This window comes from Lissotriton vulgaris, chromosome 4_1, assembly GCF_964263255.1.
Source record: "Lissotriton vulgaris chromosome 4_1, aLisVul1.2, whole genome shotgun sequence".
NCBI lineage: Eukaryota > Metazoa > Chordata > Amphibia > Caudata > Salamandridae > Lissotriton > Lissotriton vulgaris.
In genome coordinates, this window is record NC_141691.1 from 1,853,050,320 (window position 1) to 1,853,067,464 (window position 17,145).

Here is a 17,145-nt window from a genome sequence, read left to right on the forward strand (position 1 = left end):
GGTAGGGTATTTCCATATTTCCTGTTAGCTTCTTCCACTGGGGAGGGTGCTTTTACGATGTTCACAGGCATGCCGGTGGACAGTTTTAACGATACTACGTGTATTGTTTCTTTTTGATGATCCTGTTTAATGTGTACCGGCGCCCAGAATTTCAATTACAAGTGATCCTATTTGTTAATATCCTGTAATATTGCGATTCCTTACTTTCTCACTGATTGATTATACTGACCCGGATCCTGCTTTTCCTTATATCTTTTAAAAGAAACCTTTCTTAATCCTGATACACATGTGTTATGCCTAATGCTAATGTTATCTAGCTTTGACGCGGGACCTGCGGGTGGCGGATTACTGTTCTTCACGAGATGCTTTATTGAGTTGACTTCACCGTACTAGCGGCCAGCCATGTGGGTTGTAGGCCCATACTTGTATCTGATTAATGTAACAATAAAGGTTTACCAAAAAAACAAACAAAAAAAAAAAAAACAGATATTCTCCAAGATTATCCTAGCCAAACTCGAAGATTGGGTCACTGAAACTAAGCGAATCCCACTAGAACAAAGGGGCTTTCGGGAGGGTCATTCCACCATAGACCACTGTTTTGCTCTGTGGGCTATTACTCGAAAGGCTCTGGAGGAAAATCAAAGACTGGGCAGTTGTTTTGTAGATTTCCGGACAGTCTTTGATTCTGTTGACAGAGATATTCTGTGGGGAAAACTTGCTGTGTGGAACCTACCACCAAACCTTCTTGAGGCTCTTCAGTCCTTGCACTCCGGTAACTGGGCTCAGGTCCAGTTAGACAAGTTGGGTCGGTTGTCCCTAAGAATCCCTATCGACAACGGCCTGCGCCAGGGGTGCGTTTTAGCACCCTTACTTTTTAGACTATTCTTGGCCGACCTCCCAACTGTTACTTCCCAATCAAAGTCTTTTTCGCCTGAAAGTGGGGACCAGCATATTGCTTGTCTGCTTTATGCAGACGATTTGGTATTATTGATTTATACCCCATTTGGTCTACAGAGGAAATTCAATCCTTTGGCAGAATAAGCGCCGCATGAATCTGGAAAAGACCAAGATTATGATAATCCGAAAAAACTTGCTGAGTTTTTCCTGGTATTTAGGTTCACAGGTGGTGTAGCAAGTGGATCAATTTAAATACCTGGTGTGACGGGGTGCTGGGTGAACCCCGTAATGATCTGGAGTGGTGGTCCGCCGCTCCCCTCTCACCTTGCACATTGTCCCCACAGCTGCCCGAGACCGAGTGGAGCGAGAAAAAAGACGAATACTGGACCCCTCCTGAAATGGGACCTGGCTCCTGTAATTGGAACGAGCCGAGTATGTCAGCCACGCCCCTTCTCTACGGAGCAACGTCAAAAAGCGGAAGCACTGTTTCCTCGGCGGACGGCGTTTCCCTGGAGGAGGACTGTTTGCGGACCGGAAGGAGCAACGCGAGTGAGACCGGGAAGGAGGACGAGCTACAGACGAGCCCTGCTGTGTTCGACAAGCCGGGAGGCCAACGTTCCGGTGCTTCGCCCTGCCACGGTCCCGAGGGAGGAACGTGGCTTGACAAGGTACAGGGCCGGGTAGCGGGGTGGGTTGGACGTAGTAGCGTCCATACTGAATAGTTACCGCCTCGGAGTGTACCTTGTATCCCTTGTGCCCTTACCCTCACGAGCACTGAGAGCACTGCGCCACGTTAGCGGATTCACTTGCACTTGGTTTCCTTCACCCCCCCTTCCTTAAACTGTACATATTGGACGTCCCAGTAACCTTAGTCTTCTTGCCTGTCTTTTTGCTTTTGGGTGCCGGCGGACCTGTCGTGCAACGCCTTGCTGCTACGGGCAGAAGAGACCAGTCCGAAGCCCTCCTCATATTGGTCCTTTGGTGTAAATGACGGATGTGTCCCAAACCCCACCTTTATTTTGCTGAACTCTTTGAAAGACTGATTTCCAATACCGGATTGCTAGTTCTGTTATGCAGAAGAAGACTTACATCCCAATAAAACCTTCTTTAAAGTCCTTACTCAAAGCCCCTATCTTTGCCTTTACTCCTAACTCAGACAGAATTGAAGGGCTGGAACAAAACGAGGAACCCCCCCTGGGACAACTGGTGTCAGAAGTGGGATCAGAAACATCATCCATCTGCCAAAAAGAGATGGAAGCCCTCATAGATCATATCATTAAAGGCCAAGAGATGCTTGAGTGGGCAGTACAGCAACAGATCCAATGTGCGCAAGCAGACAGGGAATTGATTAAGTCCACAGTATCGGCCCAACTCGAAGGCCTTAAGACAATACCGCCTCCCACCCAAATCATATCAGGGGAAGTGCGTCAGATCACCCCTCATCATACCGGGGTGGCTCTACAAAAATACATATCAGGAGAGGATCCCGATGCTTTTTTACTCAATTTCGAGAGGGTGGCCCGGGCTATGGGATGGCCTGAAGAGAAGTGGCCGTTTTTCCTTGCTCCTCTTCTCACTGGGGAGGCCCAATCATCAGGCCGCAAACCCCTTGGGGAGTACAGCCTACACAACCATTAAAGAAGTCATTCTTGACCATTTGGGTCTAGACCAGGAGGCATACCGAGTAAAATTCCGAAAAGAGAGAGGAGCCCCTGGAGAGAATCCAAAGACCCTTTTCTTTAGACTGAGAATGGCCGCCAACAAGTGGCTAAGACCGGTGATGTGTACGAAGGAAGAAATCCTAAACAAAATATACCTTGAGCAGTTCATGGAGGCTCTGCCTTATGCCACCCAACGATGGTTACGTCAACATGCTGATCTGGACGTAAACCGAGCAATTGAAATGGCGTCACACTTCTCCAGAGCACAACCTCGGACTGTAGTTTGGGATACTGACAAAACAGAAAAATCTCAAAAAACTGATGGTACCGTCAAAACCCGACAAGAAACCCCAAGTAAAGACCGAAGCATTTCGGTCCCGCCCGGCTGGAATGATCTCCCCCTTGAACAGGGGACCCCAGTGTTTTGAATGTGGAGAGTGGGGCCACATCGCCAGGATGTGCCCGCGGAAAAAACCTCCAGAAGAACCCATGGAAGTGGGCTATCTACCAAGGACCGTGATGTATTCGGCGGAGCTTGGTAACGCCTTTTATGTGAGTATGAAGTTGAACGGTCTCATAGTGAAAGCTCTACTAGACTCCGGGTGCCGACAGTCGGTGGTCCAGGACCGCTTTGTTAAACCGGAACAAATCTCTACCCCAGCCACAGTGTATATACGCTGCGTACATGGCGACGTGAAACCCTACCCTGTAGCTGAATTAACCCTATACTTGCCCCAAAGAGATCCCTGTAAGGTCCGGGTGGGGGTGGTGGACTCTCTACCCGAGGACATGATACTTGGTACCGATAATCCTGAATTCCTTTCCCTTTTCAAGGAAACCCTGAACACGAATCAATCTCCTAAAAACGTTAGTCTCTCTCCCGACCCATGGGTTGCGGACAAAAGTTTCCGCTTTGCACAGGCTGAAGACCGAACATTGTATAATGCCTGGGAATCCGCTCACGCTAATGAAGGGAACCCCAACCAGACATTCCCCAGGTTCTTGATAAAAAAAGAATTGCTGTATCGACAAGCCCAGAATGAGGGGGATCTACAGTTGCTAGTACCGACGTCCTTTAGAGAGCAGGTGTTGTTCTTTGCCCATGCCCATCTAACAGCCGGTCACACAGGCAAGGAAAAAACCACAGATGTTATTCTCCGTCATTTCTTTTGGCCCGGCATTTATAAGGACGTACAGAACTACTGTGCAAAGTGTGAGATATGTCAAAGGAGGAACACGCAACGACCAACGGCCGCCCCCCTCCAGAGGATGCCAATCATAGGGACGCCGTTCGAAAGAGTGGGGATGGACCTTATCGGTCCTCTGCCGAAAACTCCCCAAGGCCATCTCTATGCTTTGGTTGTGGTCGATTATGCCACCAGGTTTGTGGAAGCATTTCCATTACGTACCACTACGACGTCAGCCATTGCAGAGAAGTTTGTAGAACTGTTTTCCCGGGTGGGTTTTCCAAAAGAGGTCCTCACAGACCAGGGGACCCCCTTTACGTCTAAGTTAATGAAGGAGGTGTGCCAGCTCTTAAAAGTCAAACACCTGAAAACCTCGGTTTACCACCCCCAGACGGATGGCCTCGTAGAAAGATACAATCAGACACTTAAAGTAACCCTGAAAAAAATGCTGTCTGCAGAAGGTCCATCCTGGGACAGGCTACTACCCTTAGCCCTTTTTGTGATTAGGTCCCAAAAACAGAGCAGCCTAGGCTGCTCGTCGTTTGAATTGCTGTATGGCCGGGTTCCCCGGTCGCTGTTGGAAATGACTAAAGAACTGTGGGAAACAGAGGAAGAGATGGAGAAGAAAGGAATGTTGGAGTATACCACACAACTAAGAAACAAGCTGGGGAAATTGAGGGAGTTGGCTCACTCCTCCCTCGACCGGCAACAAGAGCGAATCAAAACGAACTACGACAAGGGGAAGAAGCTCCGCAAGATAGCGGTAGGAAAATGGGCTCTGGTACTTCTTCCATCCATCGGTAACAGTTCCAAAAATGAATGGCAAGGACCCTATCAAGTGATTGAAGCCATTGGACAAACCACCTACAGGTTACAGATATCTGCGAAGAAAACACAAACATACCATATCAACCTACTCAAGGAGTGGTTGGGGGCTCCGCCTCAAGACAGCCATGTGGTCGTACCCGCAGAACCTGTACCGTCATCGTTACCACAGTTGGTTGTGAATAACGACCTATCCCAAAGACAGAAAGAAGAGCTACAGGAAGTGTTGACCCCCCTTTTCAGACGTGTTTTCGGATACTCCTGGAAGAACCACTCTCGTGGAACATAAGATCGAAACATTACCAGGGAAGATAGTGAAGCAACGGCCCTATCGAATTCCAGCCGCTCGCCGTGAAGCCGTTCGGAAGGAAGTCTCCGAGATGCTCCACTTGGGGGTAATACGACCATCCCAGAGTCCTTGGTCTTCTCCGATCGTCATGATCCCCAAGCCTGATGGCACGAAGAGATTCTGCATGGATTTCAGGGCCCTAAACTCGGTGTCCCACTTCGACACTTACCCGATACCCAGGGTGGATGAGTTGGTGGAGAAGATAGGAGACGCCCGTTATATCACTACTATTGACCTCACGAAGGGGTATTGGCAGGTGCCTCTTCGTGAGGAAGATCGGAAGAAGACCGCCTTTGTGACAGATGAAGGATCATTTGAATTTACGGTCCTCCCCTTTGGCCTACATGGAGCACCAGCGACGTTTCAACGTCTCATGAACCAAGTACTGCGGCCATATACCAATTTCAGCTCAGCGTACTTAGATGACATTGTCATATACAGCACTAGTTGGCACGAACACTTGAGACACTTGCAGACTATCCTGTCAGCATTACGGGGAGCAGGGTTGCATATTAATGCAAAGAAGTCAAGGGCAGCCTTCACCAAAGTCAACTACCTAGGATACGTTCTGGGGGACGGGGCCATCGCTCCTCAAACTGAGAAAATCAGGGCAATAGAGAGGGTGCCTTTCCCAGCTACAAAAAGAGACCTGAGGGCGTTCCTAGGACTGGTGGGTTACTACCGTAGGTTCATTCCTAACTTTGCAGAGACCGCGGCTCCCCTAACAGATCTCCTGCGGAAAGAAGTAGCAAACAAGAAGTTCACGCAGCCATCCCAGGATGCTCTGAATGCCTTCCACTCCCTAAAAACCTCATTGACTACTACCCCAGTCCTACTGTCCCCTGACTATACAAAACCCTTCATTCTAGCAACGGACGCCTCAAATGTGGGGATAGGGGCGGTGTTGTCCCAGTTGGGTGAGGATGGGATTGAACACCCGATACTATATGTGAGCCGGAAATTGTTTCCTCGTGAATGCCACTATTCCACTATCGAGAAGGAGGCACTGGCCATCAAGTGGGCCGTAGACAAGTTAAAATACTATTTAGAGGGGACCCACTTTTTTCTACATACTGACCATGCCCCTTTGAGATGGATCCACCAGAACAGTAGCCAGAACTCTAGAGTGTTGCGGTGGTTCCTGTCACTACAGCCCTACTCATTCACTGTGCAGCATCGCAAGGGCAAAGACAATGGGAACGCAGACTTTTTGTCCAGGGTCTTTCCTCTCCCCGATCGGGAGATGCCAGGGGGGGAGATATGTGACGGGGTGCTGGGTGAACCCCGTAATGATCTGGAGTGGTGGTCCGCCGCTCCCCTCTCACCTTGCACATTGTCCCCGCAGCTGCCCGAGACCAAGTGGAGCGAGAAAAAAGACGAATACTGGACCCCTCCTGAAATGGGACCTGGCTCCTTTAATTGGAACGAGCCGAGTATGTCAGCCACGCCCCTTCTCTACGGAGCAACGTCAAAAAGCGGAAGCACTGTTTCCTCGGCGGACGGCGTTTCCCTGGAGGAGGACTGTTTGCGGACCGGAAGGAGCAACGCGAGTGAGACCGGGAAGGAGGACGAGCTACAGACGAGCCCTGCTGTGTTCGACAAGCCGGGAGGCCAACGTTCCGGTGCTTCGCCCTGCCACGGTCCCGAGGGAGGAACGTGGCTTGACAAGGTACGGGGCCGGGTAGCGGGGTGGGTTGGACGTAGTAGCGTCCATACTGAATAGTTACCGCCTCGGAGTGTACCTTGTATCCCTTGTGCCCTTACCCTCACGAGCACTGAGAGCACTGCGCCACGTTAGCGGATTCACTTGCACTTGGTTTCCTTCACCCCCCCTTCCTTAAACTGTACATATTGGACGTCCCAGTAACCTTAGTCTTCTTGCCAGTCTTTTTGCTTTTGAGTGCCGGCGGACCTGTCGTGCAACGCCTTGCTGCTACGGGCAGAAGAGACCAGTCCGAAGCCCTCCTCATATTGGACCTTGGTGTAAATGACGGATGTGTCCCAAACCCCACCTTTATTTTGCTGAACTCTTTGAAAGACTGATTTCCAATACCGGATTGCTAGTTCTGTTATGCAGAAGAAGACTTACATCCCAATAAAACCTTCTTTAAAGTCCTTACTCAAAGCCCCTACCTTTGTCTTTACTCCTAACTCAGACAGAATTGAAGGGCTGGAACAAAACGAGGAACCCCCCCTGGGACACCTGGGTTTACTTTTTAGGAGAAATTTGAATTGTACTGCGCTTTGGGATGTCATTAAGCAGAAAGCACTATTGCAGGCAAGCTGTCTGTCCAGATTCAATGGTATTTTTGGGGGACTATCCCATATACCATTACTAAAGGCCTATGAAGGGAAGATACTACTCTTAGGTTTGTATGGGGGATTCTTGATCCAACCTACGAATATGTAAGACTGGAATGGGTAGTGCTTAAAAGACTACTTCCACTCCCTCAAGGTACCATGGTTCAGGCTATAAGGAGAGAGTGCAATCTGCTCTCTTGGAATGTGGCGGCCTCTACTCGGGCCCTAGGATACTATAACACACTGCTGGAGGATGATGAGGTGGTTAAAGTTTCCAAATTGTGTTGCGAAGAGATCCACAGTAGTGAGAGGATGTCGGCAAAGGCTGTCAGAAGCAGAATAATTGCAATTAAGAACCTCCATTTGAAAAGGGGCACCATTACATCTTGGCTTCCTTTTCCAGGCAAACAAGCACTGAAAGAGTTTGCTGGTATGGCGTCAGAATCAATCGATCTATTGTATTTAGAGAATAAATCATCCATTAGTTTCTCGTTTGCCACATTCGGCCAGGATAGTGTATTCCCTTATTTATTACGGTTACCAGACCTAGGCTTAAGAAACGAAATCTTAAGGGTTAGGGTGGGATGTAATCTAATTTACTCATCCCACCCACATAAGACTAGGTTGCACAATAATAGTAGTCTCCGTCCCTCCCCTTTGAAAAGCATATCCTTATGGACTGCATATTTTATCTCACAAATCAAATCAAGTTTTTAAGACCTCTGTTTTTTAAATATTATGTTCTTCTTAGGAATAAAGAGGCGGTGTTATTTTCTGAGATGCAACATATAAATGTGGCAGTTGGGATTGCTCGGTTTTTACGATCTGCCAAACAGAATTTCAAAGGTGAAATGTAATGGGTTGGCGGGCGGACAGCTAAGAGGGGGGCTCTTTTAAAGGTTTTAATTGTTAAGTGTGTTTTTTTAGAATGTTTAAAGGACAAATGTCCAAATAAACGTATTTCTGATCCTGAACCTAAAAAATAATAATGTGTGTGCTTGTGCCATTGTAAACTTTTTTTTCATAATGAAAACTCATAAATACCTATCCCTTTTGATCCATTCACCCGTTTACCTTGTCAACACTTAATTATTACATTTAACTGGTTTAGACCCAGGGCTATGGCACTGTGCGACTCATAAGACGACGGCCCTTGTGCAAATAAAATAAACCTTCACAGGACACATTTCAAAGGCAAAACCAGAATGTTTTCTTCAAATGTATGAATCATTACAGAAGGCAAAATATAGATTGTCAAATTCAACATCAATAATTAATCAGATGATGGAAATACAAGATCAACATGAAGTATTTTCCCCAAAGCAGCCAGAACACAAGCATAGTTCAGCAAGAAGACTAGCATAACATCTGCTCAGCCAAGGAACGTCTAGATATAATAAATAGACTGGAGCAGTCTGTAGAGTTAGGAAAGCAACAAAGGTCTGAATATATCAAAGAGAAAGTAAGCAAAAAAGACTGGCACCTCTCCCAAAAAGGGCACATTTTATAGGACCGAGTAGTGAAACCAACACACTCGTCATGGTGAGATCTGACATAATAGGGCTATACTAATAAGGTTAAATACACATTAATAAAGAAAATTTGATACAACAAAGAAGAAACACCTACTTTCATACGTATTTACAATATGGATAACATTAAACAAGAAATGATCATGGTGACTGAGCATTTATAGAACACTAAAATTATAACATCCGGAATGAAATAATAGTCTTTTCATGACCCAAGGAAGAGGCCTTGAATTCTTTCCGTCGGTGTATAATTAATGTCAATGCAGGTTGATTAGGCTGTCATGTTAACTGAGCACGCTTAATTTAAGTAATGTTTTCGAATAATGAACCATACCCGCAACCTCGTCATATTACGTAGATGTCTATGGGTCAAAGGTGCTTGATAAGTGAGGGCGTTGATGCTGAACTTGACAAACAAGTTGGATTTTTTTTTACAAAACTGAAGACTAAGTGGGACATCACTTGAAACTATGTGGGAATCTAATACATACACGTGGGCTGGAGGAGGGTGGAAAACTCAGAAAAGAAGCACAGAAGGGGGGTGGGGTTTGTCCAGTCAGTGAATTGCTGAAATAGTAATATACATAAACGGGCAGGGAAGCGCAGAGTTGGTCGGGAGGGGGTGGGGAAGAGTTGAAGGCACAGGCGAATACCAAAAAAGTATTAAACTTTCAATAAAAAGGTGACACATGCACACGAATCAGAAATTGAGCCTGTGCCGTAGAGGAAACTTAATATGTAGGCATGGCTTAGTGCCATAAATCTTTGTCAGGTTATGTTTTATGTTAATAAAACTGTACTTTATGGGACTTACAGTAGTCGTTCATTTCAAATGGAGAAGCAATCAATCAACTGGGAAAATGAGTGAGAGACAGGCACAACAGAGGTGGGCTAGGCGAAATGGGAGACTGACACAAAAGACAGGTGTGCTGGAAAAGCGCATACAGCCCTAGTATGAGACCTACCTGTGCAGTTCTAGTGACCCCGGCCATCCTTACATGCTTCGATTCCTTAGGCTCAATGTGAATGGAGTGTCACGCAAAAACTGCTCCGGTCGGAAACAGCATGCGATCCTTTAATAGAAACTGACCTAATCCGGAACTAGAAATTATGCGATAATATAACACTCGCCGACGGAGCAATTTGGTCAACGCACAAAAGCACACGGCGGCGGAGCGCTGTCATCGTAAGGCTCGTGGATGTTCTAACATGGAAGAAGCCATGTTTGAGCTGTCCTTTTTTTTGAAAATGTACCCGTATGGTTCCATGCTTTACCGATTTTTCTCTAGGATGAACGTTTATTTTGATGCAAATAATTTTCCTAAATAAATATTTTATGCAGATGTGGCTGCACACTTTTACTGCAATTTTTTTTATTGCCTGCGTTTAGTAATTTATGTTTATAAGCACACCTGAATTTTTATAGTTATTTTTTTAATGTAAAATACGAGGTTACAAGATAAAAGATCCTTGCAATACGGACTCTTTCCAAACAAAAGTTGTCCTGGCCCCGTTGTCCGCCCTCGCTGTTGCTGCTCGCAGCTGGGCGGAAGTGCGTCGGGTTGCAGCGGGTTTTTCGGATGCTGCAGCGCTTTGTAGCTCTGCTCGGATAGAGCAGCGTCTGCTCTCTAGCTGAGCACTGTCAGGTGGAGCAATTGTTGCCAAGGTTATGGATCGGTATCTGCTGTTCCTCACTTGGGAGAGTAGACCAGAGCCCGGGATTGTCACCAGTGGAGGTCTGTTTAGGAAATGTTTTTTTATACTGCATGAACTGCACGTTCGATAAACTACGGAAACCTAATTTAAAGTTAAGCCTAAGCTGTGGTGGAGGCGTGCCCTTACCATTTTAATTTCACGAAAACAGTACCCCTACTTGTTGACAAAAGTCAACCGTCCAGAGATGGTTAATTGTGGGTATTCAGCTGAAGTGTCATTCAGGGAGCCTTCTGAGCTGTGAAACCGAGGGAAGCCTTCTTAGCAGTGCGCCTTATACTGTGTGTGTAAGTTTAAAATTACTTGCATATTCACAGTGCTTTTTCTGCCACAGACTGGGACTTTGTACCACTAAACATACACAAGTCACTAAACTGCATCAACCAGGATTTGGTGCTGTGGATTAACTAATAGAGGTTTCATAATGTACAAAATTGTATTTCCGACTGATTGACATATTCATTTTCATTTAAGCTGTTATTTTATATGCAGTTACCGAAAGGTGAAAGTAAAAAACCATACAGAATATTTAGATTTTTAGCCACACCCAAACTCTCACTTACCCCGCCCTTGCACACAGCATCAGAGTTCCCATACTTTTTGTTAATGCACTGCGATCACTGAGTAGCAGACACCAGCGGTAGAAATGCATTACAAAAGTACTGTGCGCAATAGAGGTGGGGGTGAGTGAGCATAGGGTCAATGTCAAAGGTGTGGCTATAAATGATATATTATGTCACTTTTTCGGTCTTTCAACTTCAATCAATCAGGGGTTTATGAAGCGTGCTACTAACCTGTGAGGGTCTCAAGGCGCTGGGGGAGGTGTGGGGGGAACTATTGTATGTTATGAAACCTGAATTAGTTAATGCACTGCAAAAGTCTGTGTGTGTGTGTAACCAGAGGGCCACAGAATGGAACTCTGCAGTGGAGGTACAGTGGAGAATGGTGACTTGTGAAAGTTTAGTGGTACGAGGTCAGTCTGTGACAGAAAGCACTGTGAATATGGAAGTCATTAATTTAAACTTTCATTACAAACAATTTAGGAGAGGCTGCTACAAAATGCACAAACCAGTTTAGATAAAAAAAGTGATTCCAAAATATAGATTTCAGTAATACCCAGATTGTGCAGTGCAATTTTTTAGGTCTCACCTAGCGTTTCTGCGCATATGCACAGTTCGCTCGGCGAGATTTAATGCAGATGAGCACTTTTAGAAAAGGGCTTTCCATTGGCTGTCGTCACCGTTTATGCTAAACGGTGGCCAGCCATTGGAAATAAGCTATCTGTGTTGCCTCTCCTTGGCTTTTTGGTCCGGCCCCTCAGGACTCAGTGGCTTGCTTTACGTCTGTCGCGAAGACTTTTCTTATCTGATTGTTAATTTAACAAGCAGATAAGAAAAGTGTCTACAACAGCTGTGAAGCAGGCACGGAGCTCAGCGGCGCTTGGGGTCACGGGGAGGACAATGGATTCCGACTCTCTGTACCCTGGCATCGATGTTTAGTGTCTGTGCCCTTGCTACTAGCTTTCAGTCTATATATCTAATTACCGGTCTCATTTATCTCCATATCTCACTCGATCTGGAGGCTTCAATTATTGTTTTTGGGTATCTGTTTTCATTTCAAGATGTTTTGGAGTTTGTTGTGTGTGTGTGTGTGTGTGTGTCTGTGCTTCATTGTCTGTCTCTACATGTGTCTGTGTTTGTTGATCTTTCTCGCTGTAACTTTCCTGGTGACTTTATCTCGATGTTTCGCTTAATAGTTGAGTCTCGGAGTTTATGAGCTGGTATCTGTCTTGATATTGCAGTTCTAATATCCATGCATGTCCAGTCCTGTGCTTCTGTGTCGGTGCCAGTGTCTCGGTGGCCGTCTGTGCATCTCTCGATCTCTCGATCTCTCGATCTCTATATCTACATCTGTTTCAGCGCCTGACTTTGGTTTCTGTCCCCAGTTATTCGCTATGGTTCCTTGTCCGTCCCCAGGTGCTTCAGAGTTTCAGTATCTGTCTGCTTCTGTATACTCAGCTACCCCTGTCTGAACCTCTCTGCATCCCCCCCTCGCCTGGCCTGTGCACATGCGTGCAGCGTGCCCTCGGTCCGCCTCCTTCACATATGCAGCATGACGTCAGCGTCAAAGCAGCCTCAGTCGCCCCCCAACCCTACCCGCCGACTGCCGAGCGGTGCCGGAGTCCTCAGTGCTCATCCACATGTAAGCACGGGCTGTGAGGGAAGCGGGCCTGCACTGCGGTGAATGGACAGCAGCCCCCTCTCTCCCTGGACAGCCTCTTCCGCCCACCACAATCCTTTCCTGGAGGGGCTCCGATCGCCTGTGCCGAGCAGGGAGCTCAAGGAGTGGGAGCATCACTGTGCACACACCACCAGCACAGGCACCTTTCTCCCTGGAGCTCAGGATGAACACGGTACTATTGACTGGTGTTCACAGCCCCCCCACGCTGTCGTAACCCTCCATTGTATACCCCCAACCCGTGCATATCCAGATTGTGCCCGTTCCGCATACCCTCCTCTGTCAGTTCTGTACACCCCTTCCGCGTTCACTAAATAGACTATTTCTGTTCCCACTCTGCTTTCCTCTTCTGTGCCAACTCTATATGCCCTTCCAGTCCCGACCCATGCATACCCTTCCCATGTCTGTTCTGCACATCCTGCTGTTTCCTCTACATGGCTCTCTTGTACCTACCATTCATACCCTCTCTGAGTCATTTGCATAGCCCCTTTTTGCCCATCCTCACATGCACATGTATCTATTTTCAACTTTCTCCGGTGGCAATCTTGCATACACCGTTGCGCCACAGTGCATGCCCCTTGTGCGACCAGCATGTGTGTCTCCCTATTCCACTTGTCCACTGCATTTCACACTACTGTACTCTGGTATGCCACTTGTATTCCCATGCACATCCCTGACCACTGTATGACCCATGCTTGGACCCTCCTTAAACCGATGTGTGGCTTTCCTTCATATCCCTGTGGTCTTGCACACACACCTCTGTGCCAACTTGGATATCCAGACTGTCTCCGCTGTGCTTCACCCTCTGCAACCACCTGTTTCACACTGGATTTCCCCGTGTTCCCTGCCTAACCCTTCTATCCATGCCCGGTTCTAGGGGGTGGGCCAGGCCCACTCAAACAGGCGCCTTGGCCCTTGCAGTGAGGGCTTGAATGCAGGCGCGCAAAGGCATTGGGCTCAAAGGGTTGTCTGTGTGTGCGCACGCCTGGGCTGAGACAGCTTTTTTTTTTTCAAAGTTTTATATAACTCGAACAAGATCCTTACAGATATCAGAGCACTTTACATAAATATGAGATATGAAGACAAAAAGAATACTTAACAAGGCATTTTGTGCAAATAGAGAACAGTGCAAGGTAACAAAATGTGAATGGGTGGTCGGTTCAGATAATGTATTACAAAGGAGAGATAAAGAGTCACAGTATTTCCACAGCTTATATTCATGTGAATTTAGCCAAGAGGATAGATTTGACTTCTTTTTTGAAGGATGCTGTGGATGAAAAAAGTCTTGTTTCTGGAGGGAGGGCATTCCAGGTCCTGGGTGCCATCCCTGAGAAGGAGCGTTTATGTTTTTTTCTTGTGGAATCTTTGTGGTTTCAAAAGGAGAGTTTCTGCGCTTCTTGTGGCTCTTGAGCCTCCTGAAATTGTCAATTTCTGAGCGATGTAACTGGGCGAATTGTGGTATAAGGAAGGCTCAATGAGTAATGCACACGATTATCAGGTGTATTCTGGCTTCGTATGGTAGCCAATTCAGAGATTTTAAGTCAGGAGAGGTGTGTGAGCGTTTTTATGATCCAGTGATGAGTCTCGCTGCAGCATTAATAGAGGCTCTTAAGGGTGCGGTTGTTGATAAGGGGAGGCCACAGAGGGCGGCACTTTCATAATCAATCCGAGGGATAACTAGCGCTTGGACTGCAGTCCTAAAGTCGTTAGCTGGGAGGAAGGGTTTCAGCTTCCTCAAGGTATTGATTTGAAAATTAGCTCCCTTCGTTGCGTTGCTAATATGATGTTGCATATTGAGATTGCAGTTGAGGGTTATACTTAAAGATTTTGCTGAGTCTACAATGATAGGTTGAACGTTGAATGCAGTGAGGTGTTTAAGCCAATCCTGAGCGATGGGGATTTTTGGAGGGGGGTGCTATTAGGAGGAATTCTGTTTTTAGAGCATTAAGTTTGAGATGGTTCTCTGCCTTTGTCACAGAGATCCTTGTGTTACTTGCAGTTCAGAACAAAAAATCCTAACATAGGACAGTGACCAATGAACTGTCACCAAAGAGCTGCATACAAACATGAATGGTATAGTTAGAACTTCGCTTTTTTTGTTTTGTGATATAGTTAGAACTTCCTTTGTCTTTCATTATTCTAATGTTGCTAAAATGAGTATTTTAAGGCAGATATACACTTTTATCAGTAAAGCTGACCCCCATGGGATACTCTTTAAATACTATGGTTGTGTTTCCACAGACCAAACCCTCTTAAAATATACTGCCCACCAGTATGGATAACATGTGATTCATACACCTTGTAATCCTCATTGGCTTATTTGACATTCCCTGTAGACTGATTTACATACTTGTATGATTCATTGTCTCTGTATAAACTGTGCGTGGGATAAAGTACTGACACACACTACACTGATATGAGTAGTGCTATACAACACATTAAATGCATATGAGAGAGGGGCTACGTAAAGATGAGGGGCACTGTTGGAGGGTGGCAGTGACGTAAGCTGAGGAAGAGGTAATGGGAGGGGCTATGGAGCGCTGAGGGGCACTGTTGGAGGGTGGCAGTGAGGGAATCGGAGGAAGAGGTCATGGGGTGAAGGGGGTGCTAGGGAGAGATAAGGGGCTCTGGTAGAGGTGGTAGTGAGGGAGTCTGAGGAGGAGGTCAATAGGCAGAGGGGCTATGGAGCGATGAGGGGCACTGTTGGAGGGTGCTAGTGAGGGAATCCAATGAGGAGGTCAATAGGGGGGGCATCGCGGGATCTTGGCACTGTTGGAGGTTGGCAGTGAGGAAATCAGAGGTAGAGGTCATGGGGTGGAGGGGGGAGCTAGGGAGAGATAAGGGGCACTGGGGAGGGTGGTAGAAAAGGTATTTACGGAGAAAGAGGCTATTGTTGTGGCGCCAAAAAAGACTTTCGCATCAGCGCTAAAGCGGGCCCTGTCATGGCCTTTCTGTTTTTTGTTTTTGTTTATTTAATTAGCATTCGGGTCATAAGGGCTACTGTGGAACATACTTTAAAAGTGCGTGCTAATGATATTTACTGCTATATTCAATGTTTTAAGGTGATTTTACTAATGTTTTTACTGGGAAAAATGAAAGGGGAGCCCGATGGTGCCTGATATGGGGCTGGGCCCAAGGCCAGCTGTGAGATAAGGTGTACTGGAGAGGAGTAGTGGAAAATCAAGCCTGTAAAGGAGTGCGTTGCAGAGTCCGGGTCAGGTGGAGTTAGTAATGAAGAGGGATTCTCCCTGAAGGCTACACAGAGGGAGCTAGAGAAGTGTCACTTGCCTGATACTCCGACCTCAGAAACCTCCTCTTCCCATCAAAGGAACATGACATGGAAAAAAACCACTTTTGAGAGTGATAATATTTAGAAAGAGACTTAGAAAAGAGTGTATTTTACTGGGCCTTGTAAGACTTAGAAGAGATAAAGGAGGGCCCTGACGCAGGCCTGCCCAGACACATATGCGACAAATCGAGCCCGCAGTGGCCCACCCAAATGCACCCTTGGCCCACCCAAATAAAAATTCCTGGAGCCGGGCTTGCTTCTATCCCTGTATAATCTCCTTTCCTTACCCTGCATAGCCAGATTCTTACTCTGTAAATCTCCCTCTGCTCCCCTGCATATCTCCTCAGCATACCCATGCCATAACCAACTTGCATATTCCCCATTTACCCCTAAATATCTTATTTGCACCCCTTGCGATGCTGACTATGCATAACTCTGCCTCTTACTCCTGATTCTCTCATCTGTGACCCTTCTAACTTTCTTCCGGCCCTACTGTGTTGGGGCCACTGTGCAATTTCCCGTGTGATCCTGCGTACCTCCTTCCTGCACCCTAGGCTGTAATTTGCCCTCCACACATGCGTATCTCGCTGTGTCCCCCCTGAGTTCCTACTGTACACCCGTACGCCTCCTTCCCACATGCCTCTCAGTGTCCCTCTCTGCATGTTTCCTCAACTTCCACCCCGCTCCCCCCACCCCCGCACATCCACCAGTGAACCTGCTGCCTTCGCCTGTCCCAGAAGCGCCGTTGTTCACAGTCCTGCGTGCTCGGCCGTCGTCCGTGTCTGTCAGGGGCTTGCTCCAAACTCCAGACAGACCGGGCCTCTGGGGTGCCAGACTCTGCTCGGAGCGTGATCTGCTCGGAGCCTGATCTGCTGATTCCGGCCCCTTTTAGATCACCATCGGCTCTGCTCTGTTTTCCAAACTTGAAAGCTCATCTTTTGCTGGCTGTTCTCTCTGAAAAAGTCATCCGGGAGCTGCAGGTGGGAGATGTACAGCCAGGCGAGTGTGTGGCTGATAGGACACCAAGGGCATAGGCAGTGCATGGTTGGATGTGGCACAAGGATCTTGGCCAGCCTTGGTATCTAGGCCAGAGGTGGGCAACATTCAATGAGCCATGCATGCTTTTACTGTCTAAGCAGCCCTGGACAATGGC

At 47.1% G+C, this 17,145-nt stretch overlaps 2 protein-coding genes across 3 annotated transcripts in view; one reads left to right on the forward strand and one right to left on the reverse strand.

Annotated features, from left to right (window-relative positions):
• Nucleotides 1-9,844, reverse strand: part of MRPL13 (mitochondrial ribosomal protein L13) — a 116,669-nt gene extending 106,825 nt beyond the window's left edge. Inside the window, exon 1 of one of the 2 annotated variants that reach the window (XM_086967037.1) lies at nt 9,718-9,844. In XM_086967037.1, the coding sequence (XP_086823163.1) occupies nt 9,718-9,744 (27 nt within the window). In that variant the 5' untranslated portion in view covers nt 9,745-9,844. The remainder of the gene's footprint in view (nt 1-9,717) is intronic. The other variant, XM_086967038.1, reaches the window with a different exon arrangement.
• Nucleotides 9,845-10,334: 490 nt separating this feature from the next.
• MTBP (MDM2 binding protein) overlaps nt 10,335-17,145 on the forward strand; it is a 181,060-nt gene continuing 174,249 nt past the window's right edge. Inside the window, exon 1 of the mRNA XM_086966165.1 lies at nt 10,335-10,488. Within this exon, the coding sequence (XP_086822291.1) occupies nt 10,422-10,488 (67 nt within the window). The 5' untranslated portion in view covers nt 10,335-10,421. The remainder of the gene's footprint in view (nt 10,489-17,145) is intronic.